Consider the following 14,924-nt stretch of genomic DNA (forward strand, 5'->3'; position numbering starts at 1 on the left):
AAGGTTTGCTGAATAGTAATTGAATGAGAATGTGACGTCTACCAATCCAAACTACAGGGAGGGATGTGTGTGTGTGTGTGTGTGTGTATGTAACTTTTCACATATACTAGTCAGGTCAGTTAAACCTCCTTCTGAGCATTCTTAATGGCCAAGTTGCATCTGCCAAAAATATAAGATTATTTCTCATGAGCGATAGTAACATAAGAAAGTGCAACCCAGCCATACCTTGTGCTTCATCATATGCAGTACTTTGATTCTTTCTTTAAAAAGACTGGATTGCTCCATCTTGCTCAGGCTGGAAGTGCAAGAGCTACTTAAGTACCCCATCCCAATATTGATCAACATGGGGATTCTGGTCTGCTCCATTTCTCTCCTGGATCAAATTGCCTTTCTTTAGGCAATTTGTTGAACTCTTACTCTCAAGGACCCATTTTACTGACACCAAACTTAATACCAACACCTGATCTGGTGTTGCTATAACTCCTAGCTCAAGAGGTCTCCTAGATTTAGCTTCGTTGGTAGCTAAGATTTTAGGCACACCCCCTCACTGCCAATAATGTGACCTTTTAATAAAACTCTCCAACTCTGTTCTGCTTCATGAATCATATTCAAGGACAATGATGGGAAAAATCATCGCTGTAAATTAAAAGCAACAATTAAATAATTTATTATAAAAGTGATTTATTATAAGGAAACTTTAAATATAACCAACAATACTGAAAATATTGTGACTGGCATTTACAACCTTGATCAGAATTCTTTGTTGTACATGTATTTTTAAAATTATTCTATGAATAATTAACAATAAACTAGTGCAAGAGAACTGATAACTTATTTGGAAGTAAGCATACAGAATGAGGAACTGAAAATTCTGGTTAATTAGTGTTTTTTTCCTTATATAAGACACAGCATTTTAAAATAAAATCTGAAATACAAAGGCTAACAAATTGTCATCATGTAACATTTTTTTCCCCTACAAGGTAGCATGTATAAAAAAAGTTAATACATTTAAAATTTGGCTGAAGTTATACTTTAATTATGTTTTATATACAACTTCAGATAGGTACATTGTTTTCTAACCAGTTTCATATTCAAATGGGGATGAAAAAATTTTCCAAACAGAACATGGCAAATAAAGAATATTTAACCTCATCTACATCGAAGTTAAAAACTTGTTTCCAGGAAAAAAAAAAAAAACATTCATTTATTTTTAATCTTAGTGCAAACACATGGCTTGTTAAGATGAATATTGTTAATGAATGATACGACAAAGACATTTCTTACTAAAGTGAAGAGGGCACATTTTGTGAAGTAGATCAAGTTCTGGTCAAAGAATCTGAATTTTTTTTTTTTTTTTTTTTTTTGGCTGAGGCAGTTGGAGTCAAATAACTTGCCCAGGGTCACACTGCTAGGAAGTATTAAGCCTCTGATGCTGGATATGAACTCAGGTCCTCCTGACTTCAGAGTCAGCACTCTATCCACTGCACTCTCTAGCTGCTCCAAAGAATCTGAATTTGAATGCTACCTTTGTCAGTTAACAACTTATGAGACTTTGGCAAATCACTTGACCTCTCTAAGGCTTACTTTCCCTCTTTGTGTGATCTTTAAATCCCTTTCAACTCTAAACCTAATATCCTACAAACTAACTTCTTTCCAAATTAGAACAGTAGAAACATTAAACAAGAATAATATTCCTTTACTTTTGGTAATAAATTAATGATTTATATTTAGCTCATTGTTTAAGTAAGTGCCCTTACCAAAACAAAATAAAGTGGTGGCATAATGATATATATGGAGAGCTGGGGCTAAGCTTACAAACCAGTTTCACACATTTAATGTTTTTGTTCTCATTCTTACTCCTTTGTTGTTGTTTTTCATAATTTTAATTCTGCCATCCTGATGTTAGTTTTTTCTGACAAGAACCTTGTGACTAGCTATTAATTGATAAAGTTCTTCTCTGTCATATTACATTATAGACAGAAACCATAGTTAATCTAAGAGAAGAAAGAATCATTTTGGTTTATATGTTGGAAAGATTCATCTTAGGTAAACCTAGCCTAAGGATATAGAAATAATAATTCTTTATTAGAGTAGACTGACCTCAGATTAATTTTGCTATAGGAAATATTTTACAGTGACTAAAAGATTACTGGGATCTAGAACACAAAATGTTACTTTTAATATATAAGTTTAAAGTTCAAGAGAGTTTTCTTCTCTTTTACCAATAGGTCTCAAACTGTGACTTTATTTAGTATTTATTTATTACTATGGATCATACCAATAGTTATTTTGTGATCTAGAAATTTGGAATTATTTGATTAGAAATTTGATAGAAATAAAAAATGACCAAAATCTGCTGTGAAAAGCTGGACATTAAAGTCTAAAACAAGACTTAAATTTTTTTAAAAAGTGAAAAATAGTAGGAATTGTAAATTATAAAACAAAAAGGAAGGAAGAAAAAGATTGCTTAGAAAAAATGTGACAATTACTTGTCATCTAAAAAAGGCTTTTTTTTTCCTTACTAAAAAATGTTTGGATTACCAGTTCTTAAACCAGTGGAATGTTATTGACACTATGCCAAATTAGGCAAAATGTAATTTATTGCAAAAATATATTAGGCCTTAACACTGCATGTGAAGTTTTATGCTGCATCAAGCCAGAAAATAAAAAGGATGAAAACAGACACATCATACATAGGCTTTTTAAAAAGAATGTAATGTCATGCTTTATAAGTATTTCAGCTTCCAAGTTTCTTTTTGACTTAGGCATAATAATTTGAATCCACCAGAATGAACCCATTTTTATATCCCCAGAACTATGAATATTTTACTAACTTTGTATGCACTAATATTTCTAAGATGCCACTATCATTATAACAAACTTTTCAGCAAATCTTAATAATTTTGTAGAAACTAATTTAACCAACATAATGATTTCTTAAAATCCATTCTTTCTGAATTGTAGATAAAATCTATTATCTATGAAATCACTATTTTGTTTACTGATACATTATAGTGTTATGTAAAAAAAGCAAAATAAAATTTGAAATCATAGGAAATGCTCGGCATCTACAACAAATATAGACATGTTTTCAGTGGACAACCACTACTGTGCTGTTCTGTGATATTAGCTCTTGTCAAATGATATTTATCCTTCATGCTGTGGAATCAACAATGTCCATATTTGTTCCAAATAAAGCAACTAACTGTTCTTCATAGTTTGCAATGTTCCTTTTCATAATTTCCATGCAGGGTCCCAAAAGCCTTTCAAATGCTTGTACGTCCATGGCTAGGATTGATCAGGGCAAGAGGAAGAAGAAGAAAAAAAGGAAACTATTATTTGCAAATTTGTAATACTAGCAGAAAATTCATGACTGCATAGCCAACATATACAAAAACATACATTATACAATCATTTATGTAATATGATAAACCAGTTAACAACTATTTATTACAGTAAGGAAGAATTTAAGTGTATTCCTAAATTCACTTATGTAAATATAAGTAACCAATTTTGGACATAAAAATAAAAAAAAATAAAATCTTTGTTCAAAATGGTATTTGCTGAGTTACTAATTGATACAGGAAATTAAAAAGAAGATAATAAAGTCAATAATTAATGCCTAAGAATATGCAAATATAACATATATATATACACACACGTATATGTATATATATTACATATACATTTTGACAAATCTAAAACTTTTCTTTCTGACACTGTAGTCATAATTCTTAGATTTATGCTTTCATCACTAATGACCAAATCTTGCTACTTTTAGCTCCACATTTTCCATATCTAATCCTTGCTCTCTACTCTCATAGTTACCCCTTTAGTTTGGGTCTCATCACCTCTCCCAGAGATTATTTGCAGTGGCCTCCTAATTGGTCTCACTGACTTAAGTCTCCTCACTCCAGTCTATTCTCTACATAGCTGCCAAAGTGATTTTTCTTAAGCAGAGATCTGACTGTGTCATATACTCTCTTTCCTGTCAATAAATGCCAGTAATGGCACTTTAGGATTATATTTAATCCTTTCATTTTTAAAGCCTCTTCACAGCCTGCCCCAATCTATCTTTCCAGATTCATGGGACTTACCCTCCTGCACTCTGTGATTCTGCCAAACTGGCATCTCTATGAGCCTCCCACATGGCACTCCATCTCCTGTTTCAAACCTTTGTACTGGCTGTCCTCTGCAACACATTCCCTCCTCATCTTTGTCTTGCTGAAAGCCTCTCCTCCATAAGCACTTTTTACATGCAGCTTTTACTGATCTAACTGCTAGTGTATTTACTCACCAATCACTCCTGTTTATATTTAATCTATCTCTAAGATATCTATTTGCTATTTCCTCATTAGAATATAAGTTCTTTGTGAGAAGTTTTTCATTTTTTATTCCCATCACTTAGTATATGTGCTTGGCATATAATAGGTACTTAACATGAATTGCTGATGCAGAAGAGGAGCTTCAGTTATTAAAGATACAGAAAAAAAAGTTCTGCATCAGAAAATTGATCCCCCTTTTTATCAGGGGAAAGGACATTAAAAGTGAGACATATGTTGCTGCTCTCAAAGAACTCTAGGATTTTTCCATCTGACTTCTACTTGAAACATGCCAGATGTAATGAAATCATTAGAATGGGAGCTCCTGGAAAGCAGGGGAGATCTTCCTTTTCTGTTTGTATCCCTAGTGATAACACCCAGTAAGCACCCAATAAGTGATTCATTAATTCATAAATGATTATTCTTTGGTCACAGAATCTCAAAGCAATTTACAAGTAATGATTTAGTTCCCTTTACAATTCTATAAGATCTGGAGTAGATATCCATAAAAAAAATGAACTGTTGATTAAAGACCAAAAATGGAATTCTATGCTATACTGATATTCTAATCACTAAAATATATTCATTTCTTCATGCTTTAGAGCAAGTCCTTTTTTAGATTTTTCCACTTGAGATCCCTTTTTACCCAGCAAATTTTTATGAGATTCCAGGTATTAGGTATGCAAATAAAACATTTGTTGATTACAGATCATAATTTTGTGATTCCTATATTCAGTTATGATACTCTACATGGGGTTGCAAATCATAGTTTAAGAAGCTGGGCTTTAGACTATGTAATGCAGAAAAGGTCAAGTTGATATAACTTATTTGAATAAAAAAGAAACTAGAGCTTTCAATGGCAAACATACAACTTATGAGTATAACAAAATTATCTGTAGCAAACGATAGATATGATCATTTGAACCAATTGAATTATATTCTAATTAAATACCTAAACATTTGACAGTTCCAATGGCATGAGCTGAAGCTGCTCGGGGCTTGTTTGTTACCAGGGCGAGCTCTCCAAAATACTGCCCTCTGGAATATCGGGCAATTTCAATGGCACCATTCTCTTCGACTTCCTGTTTATTCTGGAAATGCATTAAATATTTATTTAATTGCTTTAAAATAATTTAAACTCTAACATAAATATGAAAAGAAATTCTAGACCAGTGTTCTGTATGTTGTTATATTGATTTCAGTAGATTAAGGAATCTTACCTTCCTTTTCATAGATATTTTCACTTCTCCAGATTCTATAATGAAAAAAGAATCAGCTGAATCTCCCTATTGGGGAAAAAAAACCCAGAAAAAATTCAAGCTCTGTTCTAACCAATTGCCTGTTTTAGCCTTTAAACAATCTATGAATATGAAATCACCTTCCTGAAAAAGAAGAAGAAGAAGAAGAAACAACAATAAAAGAGCAACCTTTTTTTCTTGGCAAGAGAAGCAATGTCAAGTACATTCTAAAATATTGGCATAATTTTTTGAACTGTTCTATGTTTTGTCCCCAACATATTACACTAATATACCTCTATCTCTTTCTATATGTATATCTATGTACATATTTTCTCCATTTACATTCATTAACTTATTTATTCTATTCTACATATATATGTGCATATGAATGTGCATACATGTGTGTATGTGTATTATAGATCATGACTTCACTGTTGTAGGAAATTTCTGGTATGGAATCTCTCTCCATTGATGAAGCTCAGCAACCCAGCCTTCCTTTATAGTTCTAGAGCACAGCCTGGGCCACTGAATGACTAAATGTCATGACTAAAGTCATGAAATCAGTACATGCCTCAAAAATAAGATTTGCACTCTAGCCATTCTTGGCTCCAAGGTAGATCCTTATTCACTATATGTCAAGCCTCTGAATATATGTGGTGCAATAATTTTGTCTAAATTTTAGCCTGGGCAAAACCTATTTGAAATTTAAAACCTGGCAATATTACTTTGGGTCGTAAGCAGAAGTGTTCTGGAATCAGCTCAAACTGGCTCAGAAGCAGCAATTGTTAAATTTTGAATGTAAGCATTTAACACCTCAGAAATGAGCAAATGCTATAAATCAGGGCTTTGATTACTATTACGTTGTTTGCCTAGATCTAAGAAAACAATCGAGAAAATGTTAATAGGCTTTTTTCAGATTTTTCCATTTTATTTTAATGTAAATAAATAGCTATCATAGGTATTCCTATTTGCTTTACAATAAAGTTAATAATAAATCATGTCACAAAATAACCTAAACACTTTGGTTTAAAATTTATATGAAATAAAACTTACAAACATGTCGTATGACCAAGAAATCAAACACCTGTCTAAAGACAAGCCAGAAACAGAAGTAGAACCTCTTATTTTTATTATGTAGGAGATAAGGTTTGCATGGGAATTTCTATGTTGAAGTTTCAAGTGTTGGAGGAAAAAAGAAAGAAGTTTAACCCATAGCCATGTAAATCACTGGTTTCTTAAACTCTTCTCTAATTTATCAGTTTCGTGGGAATAAACCAGCCATCATCTCTACTCCCTCAAACAAATATGACATTCCTTCTAGTCAATTTCAAGTACCCATATACAAACAAAATCTGGAAATTTGCATCTTTAAAGGTCACTTAAAACAATTAGACCACCTGATATATGGATGCCGTCAGGAAGATGAGACAATTTGGTATGCCCTTAAACAATTTATGAGATTCAAAACAGTATCTTCTTTTCTCTTAATCCAGTGGAAAATAGTTTTAAAAGTTTGAATAGCTAAATGTAATTTAGAATGACTCCTTAAAGGTAAAAAAAAGTTCACCAAAAGTGCTAAAAGTTGTTAATAATTTTGGAGGAATTTTTCAATTCATTCAATGATATTTATAAAAAATATTTTAAAAATGATATTTATTAAAAAAAATATAGAACTATTATTGTTTGTTTTGGTAAGGCAATTTGGGGTTAAATGACTTGCTCATGGTCACATAGCTGATAAGTGTCTGAGGCTGGATTTGAACAGATCCTCCTGTCTACAGGGCCAGTGCTCTATCCGCTGCTCCATTTAGCTTCCCCAACTATTGTTGTTTGAATGTCATATATGATTAAAATACATGATAAATGCTATACCTGAGCAATAATCTGTTCTCCATCTTTGTATACTTTGGTGCCTATCACATCAACCACTTTCAGACGTTCTGCGACCTGCATGAATGAAAAAGGTGTTATTAATTATTAGGAATACTCAATCTGCACATTATATTTTTGATGTATCCATTTTTACTGAAAAACATAGTAATGGTTATTTCAATTACTATACTTATCATAAAAAATAAATTGGTCTGTATGAATGTACTTTACTTTGTAATAAAAAATTATTAAAAATCCTGCATAACTTGAAAAGGGAGAAGCATTAAAACCTAGTATTATTAGCTTTACTAGAATATAATATACACAAAGATGTCCTTCTAGCTTACAGCCAGTTGACCATGTGCATATGACTCAGCACCAAAACTCTGAGATAAGAAGATAATCAATCCCCCAAATGGCTGAAGTTGATAATCCAGTGGACTTTAAAGGTATTTGCCTTGTCCTCTAAAATATCAACACACACACACACACACACACACACACACACACACACGGAGTCAGTAATAATGATTATACTTTGATTTCCTTCCAAGTTCATAATAAATAAAAAAGCAGTTGTCAAAGCCTAATTATATAATAGTCAATGTTATAAGTACTGGAGATATAAAAAGAAATAAGCAAGACAATCCTTGTTCTTAAGGGGATTATGCTCTAATAGGAAAAGACAATATATAAAAAGAAACCAGAGTTGGAAGGAAAAAGGAAGAGACAAGGGTTTGGAAATGACTGGGAAATTTCATAGTAGCCTTGTTTTGAGGTTCATTTATCAAAACCCAAGATACCAGGGGCCAAGTTTGAGTTCCGGTGGGAAGAAAAGGAGGGCCAGAATAACAGTTTTAACAATGGAAAATGGGAAATAAAATATTTGTGGGTGAGGGTGGAAAGAGGAGAGAGAATTATTATATAGCAACTTACTTGATCTTCTTCAATGCCTCTGCTACTGGCTTTCATTGATCAGAACCATATTAAGTACATTAAGATATCCATTTAGCTCATTTACATGGCATCATGAGTTCCATCAATAGCTAAGGGGTATTATCCTTTTTTTAAAATAGTTTTTTATTTTTCCAAATACATGCAAAAATAGTTTTCAACCATTCACCTTTGCAAAACCTCATGTTCCAAATTTTTCTCTCTCCCCATCTCCCTTTCCCCAAGAAAACAAGCAATCTGATACAGGTTAAATATGTGCAATTCTTCTAAACATATTTCCATATTCATCATGCTGTATAAGAAAAATCAGATCAAGAAGGGAAAAAATAACTCAAGAAAAGAAAAAAAAACACAATCAAGCAAATAATAGCAACAAAAAGATGAAAACACTATGCTTTGATCCATATTCAGTCTCCATAGTTCTCTCTCTGGATGCAGATGGCACTTTCCACCCCAAGTCTATTAGAATTGCAGTGAATCACCTAGTGGAAAAGAGCGAAGTCCAACACAGTTGATCATCACAAATAAGTTGTTTCTGTATACATTGTTCTCTTGATTCTGCTCACTTAAATTAACATAAGTTCATGTAAGTCTTTCTAGGCTTTTCTGAAATTAGCTTGCTCACCATTTCTTATAAAATAATATTCCATTACATTCATATGCTAATAGTTTATTCAGCCATTCCCCAATTGATGGACATCCATTCAATTTCCAATTCCTAGTCACTATAAAAAGGTTGCCACAAATATTTTTGTACTTGTGGGACTCTTTCCCTTCTTTAGTATCTCTTTGGGGTATAAGCCCAATAGAAGCACTGCTTGGATCAAAGAAAGGGTATGCACAGTTTTAGAGCCCTTTAGGCATAGTTCCAAATTGCTCTCCAGAATGGTTGGATCATTAGTGTCCCAGTTTTCCCATATCCTCCCCAACATTTATCATTATCTTTTTGGTTTGTTTTGTTTTTGCTGAGGTAATTGGGGTTAAGTGACTTGCCCAGGGTCACATAGCTAGGAAGTGTTAAGTGTCTGAGGCCAGATTTGAACTCAAGTCCTACTGACTTCAGGGCTGATGTATCATTATCTTTAAAAAGTCTTTAAAAAAAATTTCAGCTAGACCATAATGTGAATAAAGCCAAAGTTTGTCAAGACCAATCCTTTGCTCTTTGCTAATTTCAGAAAAGCCTAGAAAGACTTACATGAACTGATGCTTTAAGTGAAGTGAGCAGAACCAAGAGAACACTGTACATAATAACAACTAGACTATATGATGATCAACTGTGATGGACTTGGTTCTTTTCAACTAGGTTCAATGCAATTTTAAGGTTCAAGGTATAATTTATATCTTTTACATATCACGGATCCTAAAAGAATCCAAAGAAAAAGAATCAATACAGTCCTAATAGCAATCTAAAAAAAAAAAAAACAACCCAACTCAAATTTCATACAGTACTTACTCATTTTTTTTTTTTTATACAAAGGACAGTATATGATGAAGCATCCATTGAGTTACAAGAAGCACTTATATTATTGGGATAGAAGGAGTTTCTGTGAGAAATTCTAAATTCCTATAAGACAGAGACTGTTTCTTTCACCCCTTTGTATCTTCAGGATTTAGTATAGTACTTGCACAAAAGTAGATGTTGATGGCTATTTATCAAATTCAACTAAACTAGACCAAGAAAAAATCACCCTGTAAGGATTGGGAAGAAGTGAGAATAAGGCTATTCAAAAGTTGAAGAAAACAAAACTTTAGCTGGGACAAAAATGGGTCTTCCCAAAATACCGTATGGAGAAGAAATCATTAAGATCACACATTTTTAAGGGTAAACATTTTTATGTGGAAAACAGAGAGATCTGTATAGCAAGGTCAAGTCCCTTGAATAACAAAACTATACTACAGAACAATTACAGTCATTATGGCATGTATTTTAGGTCATTTGCTTATAGTTTGAGAAAGAAAATGGTATCCTTTTACATTATACTTCTGCAGAAATAGAAATTCTAAAGGGATACTTTAAGGGACCCCAGAACACCTGGGCTTCTACCCCAGGTGACAATGCTTTATTTACATGAAGCTCTGTAAACAGCAACCTGAGAACTCTGTATTTTTGTAACTTTTAGTGTAATTTTTTGTTTGTTTTCTTTTAGATAATGAATTTCCTGAAAGAACAGTTCAATTAAAAATTTATTATAGATCTGCTCCAAGATTTTGTGGGCATTTAAAATAACAACAAATAATTGTAGACAATAATGGCAATTGTAAGTAAGTTTAAGAATAAAGTCATCAGTGTAATTTATACTTAGAGTTCTGATCCTTTGGAATTAAAAATGTTACAAGCATTGGTCGTCTTCTACAAGAAATCTTAAGCACACATAGGTCCAATTTCTATATTAAACAAGTTAAAAATAAATCTTAAAATACTATTAATAGAAACAAACACTTACTTCTAGAGATTTAAGAAATGGGAGTGACTCGATAAAACTTTCATACATTTTTCTTTTTTTGGCATTGTTTTTTACAATTATCCTCCGGAAGGTTACCCTGTCCTAAAAGCAAATTATGAGACAGAACAATGGAAAAGGTGAGTGACAAAAGACAAAAATAGATAGTTTAATCTACTTAAATATATAACATTAGTTTCTTTCCAATATACAGCAGATCACACTCTAAAATGAACCCAGTTTCTCTGAGTTATAAGACAAAGATATTATGTATCTAGATAATGTAATACAACTAATTCAGTTTGTTATCTTATATTGAAATGAATAATACATAGCAAATTCATAGATAAAACATTCTGATGTTCTGAAGAGCATACTTTACTGATAAAAAGAAAAATGCCAATTAGCTTTTATTTCTAGACGCACATAGGTACATTAGAATTTTATTGAAAATATTAATTTACCACTAGAGGGCGTTGTCAAACTTCAAATAAAATTTACATTGGCCACAGACAGCTGGAGTTGGATTCATAAGGCATTTAGAAGTCTTCTGTTCCAGTTCCCTGCCTTTATTCGAAGTAAAGCCTAAGACAAATGGTTATTTTCTTTTCTTTAAGACTTATAGGGCACAGAAACTACAGCCTTTCAGGACAGGGCCTTCCAGTATTTCACCACAAGATCACAGCTCTCAGAGGTAGAAGAGCCAGAGTTCTTTCTTATTTACCTCATAAAATCCTCAAACTGTAGAACCAAACATAAAATAAATGTTGGGGGAAAACCAACAATAATTAAAAACAACTCTTCAAAAATATTTTGCTATGAATTTTACTTGCTATGAACAAATTTCTCAAAGTGTTACTTAAATTTTAAAATAAAACGAAGTATTTGTTAGTTATTTAAATAAGCAATGAATTTGAAGTTGGGTTCTGAATGTTTGTGACTCATAGAAGCTGGGTCCAAGAACTTAACCCTCCTTGGGTCTCACTGCTCATTTATGAAAGAAAGCAGGGAGTTGGACAAAATGGCTTCCATGAATGCTTTACTACCTTAGATATGCATTAATTCAACTAATAAATAAATTATTGTTATGGCACAAAAACTATACCAAAGATGTATCTGGCTCCTTTGAATCTCAGGAGATACTTGATACCAGTGACCCACAGCTTGCAGAAAATATTCATCATATTTCCCCAAAAATCCTTAGCTAGATGCTGTGGATTCTAGTCATTTACAAATTAACTCTCTCTATAAAATAGTATATTAGCATTTGGGATCAGTTAATGAATTGCCTCGAATAATAATAATGAACTGCTGTGTTTATTGCACAGGGCATTTTTTTTCTACGCAGGTTCTCCTTGATGGAATTGCCATAATTTCTGTTCTAGTCTGACTCTCAATTTTAAATGAAAAATTCTACTTTTTAAATATGAATTTCTTGAGAAAATAGCATCCAATACTTGTAATCCCTCACTTTCCCTGAATTATTATGCCCTGAATAAAATTATTATAGCCCCCACTCCTTTATTCCTTGCCATTAGGACTAGAGGCCCTGAAATACCATAGAGTCATAAAACTGCAGGATTATTTCAAATGCCTGCTAGGATGATTCCCCTTCCTTTTGGGTACTGCCTCTCGCCTTGCTGTCTCCTGCCCTCGACCTTCTTATCTTGACCACACATCCTGTCAAGACTAAGTTATGATCCTTCCCTGGAATTCCACCCAGTATCCTTGCCCTCGCCTTATATGCCTTACTCGGGCCATATATCCTGTGTAACTAGGGGTTGAACATCTTTTGGACACCTATTTGATCAGCTAGCCCAAATTCTCTACTATTAAAATATTAAAAACTAATTTCTGCCTTGCCTCAGTTTCTCCAGCATTACATACTGATTACTTTTGGTTATTTAAAAAGATTTAATGCTTTGTACACTGCACACTGAGGTAGTTATTATAAATGGTTTATAACTGACATAAAAATACATGTCTATACCCATAAAAGCACATATTTTACATATATGGCTATGAGTTGCCTAAATGATATTGTAGGGGCTGGAAAAAGTGCTTCTCTGGAAATGCCTAGCACATAGAACAGGAAATGATTAGCCTTAATAGTCAAAGTTTCCTTTAAAAAATTCCTTTAAAAAGGAGCACAGATGACACAGTAGAACACCAGTGCAGAAGTCAGGAGAACCTGAGTTCAAATTTGATCTCAGACACTTATTAACACTTCCTAGCTGTGTGACCCTGGGCAAATCACTTAACCCCAACTGCCTCCCTTCCCCCCCCAAAAAAAAGCCCTTTAAAAATTGAGTTCTAAATTCTGTTTCTCCAGCCTCTCCCCCAAATTGGGAAAGTAAGCAATATGATATCCATTATACATGTGTAGATATGCAAAAATATTTATAAATTTGCTATTCAATTAAAGTTTCCAATAGAGTTGAAAATTTTCCCCTGAGGAGAAAACTTAGCTTCAAAACAAATCTGGTCTCATTGATTAAATGAAAGAGGTTTCCTTGTCTCTGTTTTCATATTTGACCCAATGATTAGACTTCTTAGACTATTAGCATTATTTTCTCCAGATTATTTTACCAGCTTGAAAACAAATGAAAACTATCTGCCTCAATTTTCTTTTAAAATCTATTTAATATTTAAAGCAGGTTTGAGATTATAATGTCCTTCCTCCCATTAAGTAGGCTCAATTTTTCTTCTATAATTTAAAATAAAGGTTCTAATTTCAAGAAATCATTTAAGAATTGTGATCAATTGTGTCCTAGTAGGGATAGAACATATACATTCCTCAAAAATAAGAATTTTTAGAAATTACCAGAGAAGTATTCCTTTATAACTTCATCTAAATTTCAAGAAACATGTAAATATTGCCTTCAAAATATATACTGTTCAGAAGCAGGCCTGAAATGCAGGGAGAACTGCCTTCCAGGTAGGATTTGAAAAGCATAGATGAGGGATCTTTCCCTAGAAATATTTCCTTAACCCAGTGTTCCACAACCTAAATTGCCATTCAAAAGTCTTCTCTAAGACCTATTTCTTTTCAGATATTAACACTTTGAACAGCATTTTGAATTCTTTTGACCAACTTTCTTATATCATTAAGGGATGGAGGAAATGGGAAGCATTGGGTGGGGGAAGGACATGAAGGTTAGAGGGAAGCAGTTATTTTGGAGCATGGAATGTTGTCCAAAGAGGGTGTGTCCAGATGGATCCCAATTGTAAATGTGGGGATAAGTAAGGAGAATATAAAGAAAGGGGAGAGGTTAAAGTCAATAATTTATCTTACCAACATAGGTAGATAGATTTAGAGTTGAGAGAAGACCCCCCCTGCACACTCAGAAGAAATCAGAGACAGAAAGGCTAAATGCCCTTGCTGTGGCTCACACAATTAATAAATTTCTATGAAAGGGTTTCTACTTAATAGTACATATCTACTGCATTACCTAGCCTGATATCTAATGATGCTATAGCTTATTGATCAGGTGATCAATAAGTATTATTAAGTGATTAATATATAGATTCAAAATAAAGGGGCAATTAGCACATTGTGTGATAGAATCAGAATCCCAAGGTTTGTAAAGGCTAGACTATTATACCACATTTACTGAAATGACACTGAAAAGTAATACATGTAAAGTAGTTTTTTTGTGTCCAAAAAAGCTTTCAAGTACCAGATCAGATTTAGAGATATATAAGAATATAGATTTAGAGTTGGAAAAGACTTGAAAGATAATCTGGTCCAACTCCCTTAAAGGTGAGAAACCTAGATCTACAACAGCAAGTGACTCAGGTAGCAGAGCTGATGAGGCAAGGAAAGTTAGAAATTAATGATAAAGACCTAAGGATTTTAGTGGATTGGAAACTCAGTATGAATTGATAGCATGATGAGCCAATCAAAAATGTTAATACATTCTTAAACTTCATTAATCACGGAATCCTGTGAAGAATGATGGTGGGAAGTTTTGCTGAATTTGAACTCTGGTCAGACCCTATCTGGAATTCTCAGTTGAGTTCAGGGTACTACATTTTAGGAAGGACATTAATAAAGTCCACAGATGGACAAGGAAGGTGATGAGGGGCTTAGAATT

General features: G+C 33.0%; 1 protein-coding gene across 1 annotated transcript in view; it reads right to left on the minus strand.

Annotated features, from left to right (window-relative positions):
* Window positions 1-661: 661 nt before the first annotated feature.
* Window positions 662-14,924, minus strand: part of PRKAR2B (protein kinase cAMP-dependent type II regulatory subunit beta) — a 134,835-nt gene continuing 120,572 nt past the window's right edge. The window contains exons 7-11 of the mRNA XM_051962644.1: window positions 10,831-10,932; window positions 7,433-7,507; window positions 5,543-5,608; window positions 5,275-5,413; window positions 662-3,288 (exon numbers count right to left, since the gene is read on the minus strand). Coding sequence (XP_051818604.1) covers window positions 3,155-3,288; window positions 5,275-5,413; window positions 5,543-5,608; window positions 7,433-7,507; window positions 10,831-10,932 — 516 coding nt within the window. The 3' untranslated portion in view covers window positions 662-3,154. The remainder of the gene's footprint in view (window positions 3,289-5,274; window positions 5,414-5,542; window positions 5,609-7,432; window positions 7,508-10,830; window positions 10,933-14,924) is intronic.

Source organism: Antechinus flavipes, chromosome 5 (assembly GCF_016432865.1).
Source record: "Antechinus flavipes isolate AdamAnt ecotype Samford, QLD, Australia chromosome 5, AdamAnt_v2, whole genome shotgun sequence".
Lineage (NCBI taxonomy): Eukaryota > Metazoa > Chordata > Mammalia > Dasyuromorphia > Dasyuridae > Antechinus > Antechinus flavipes.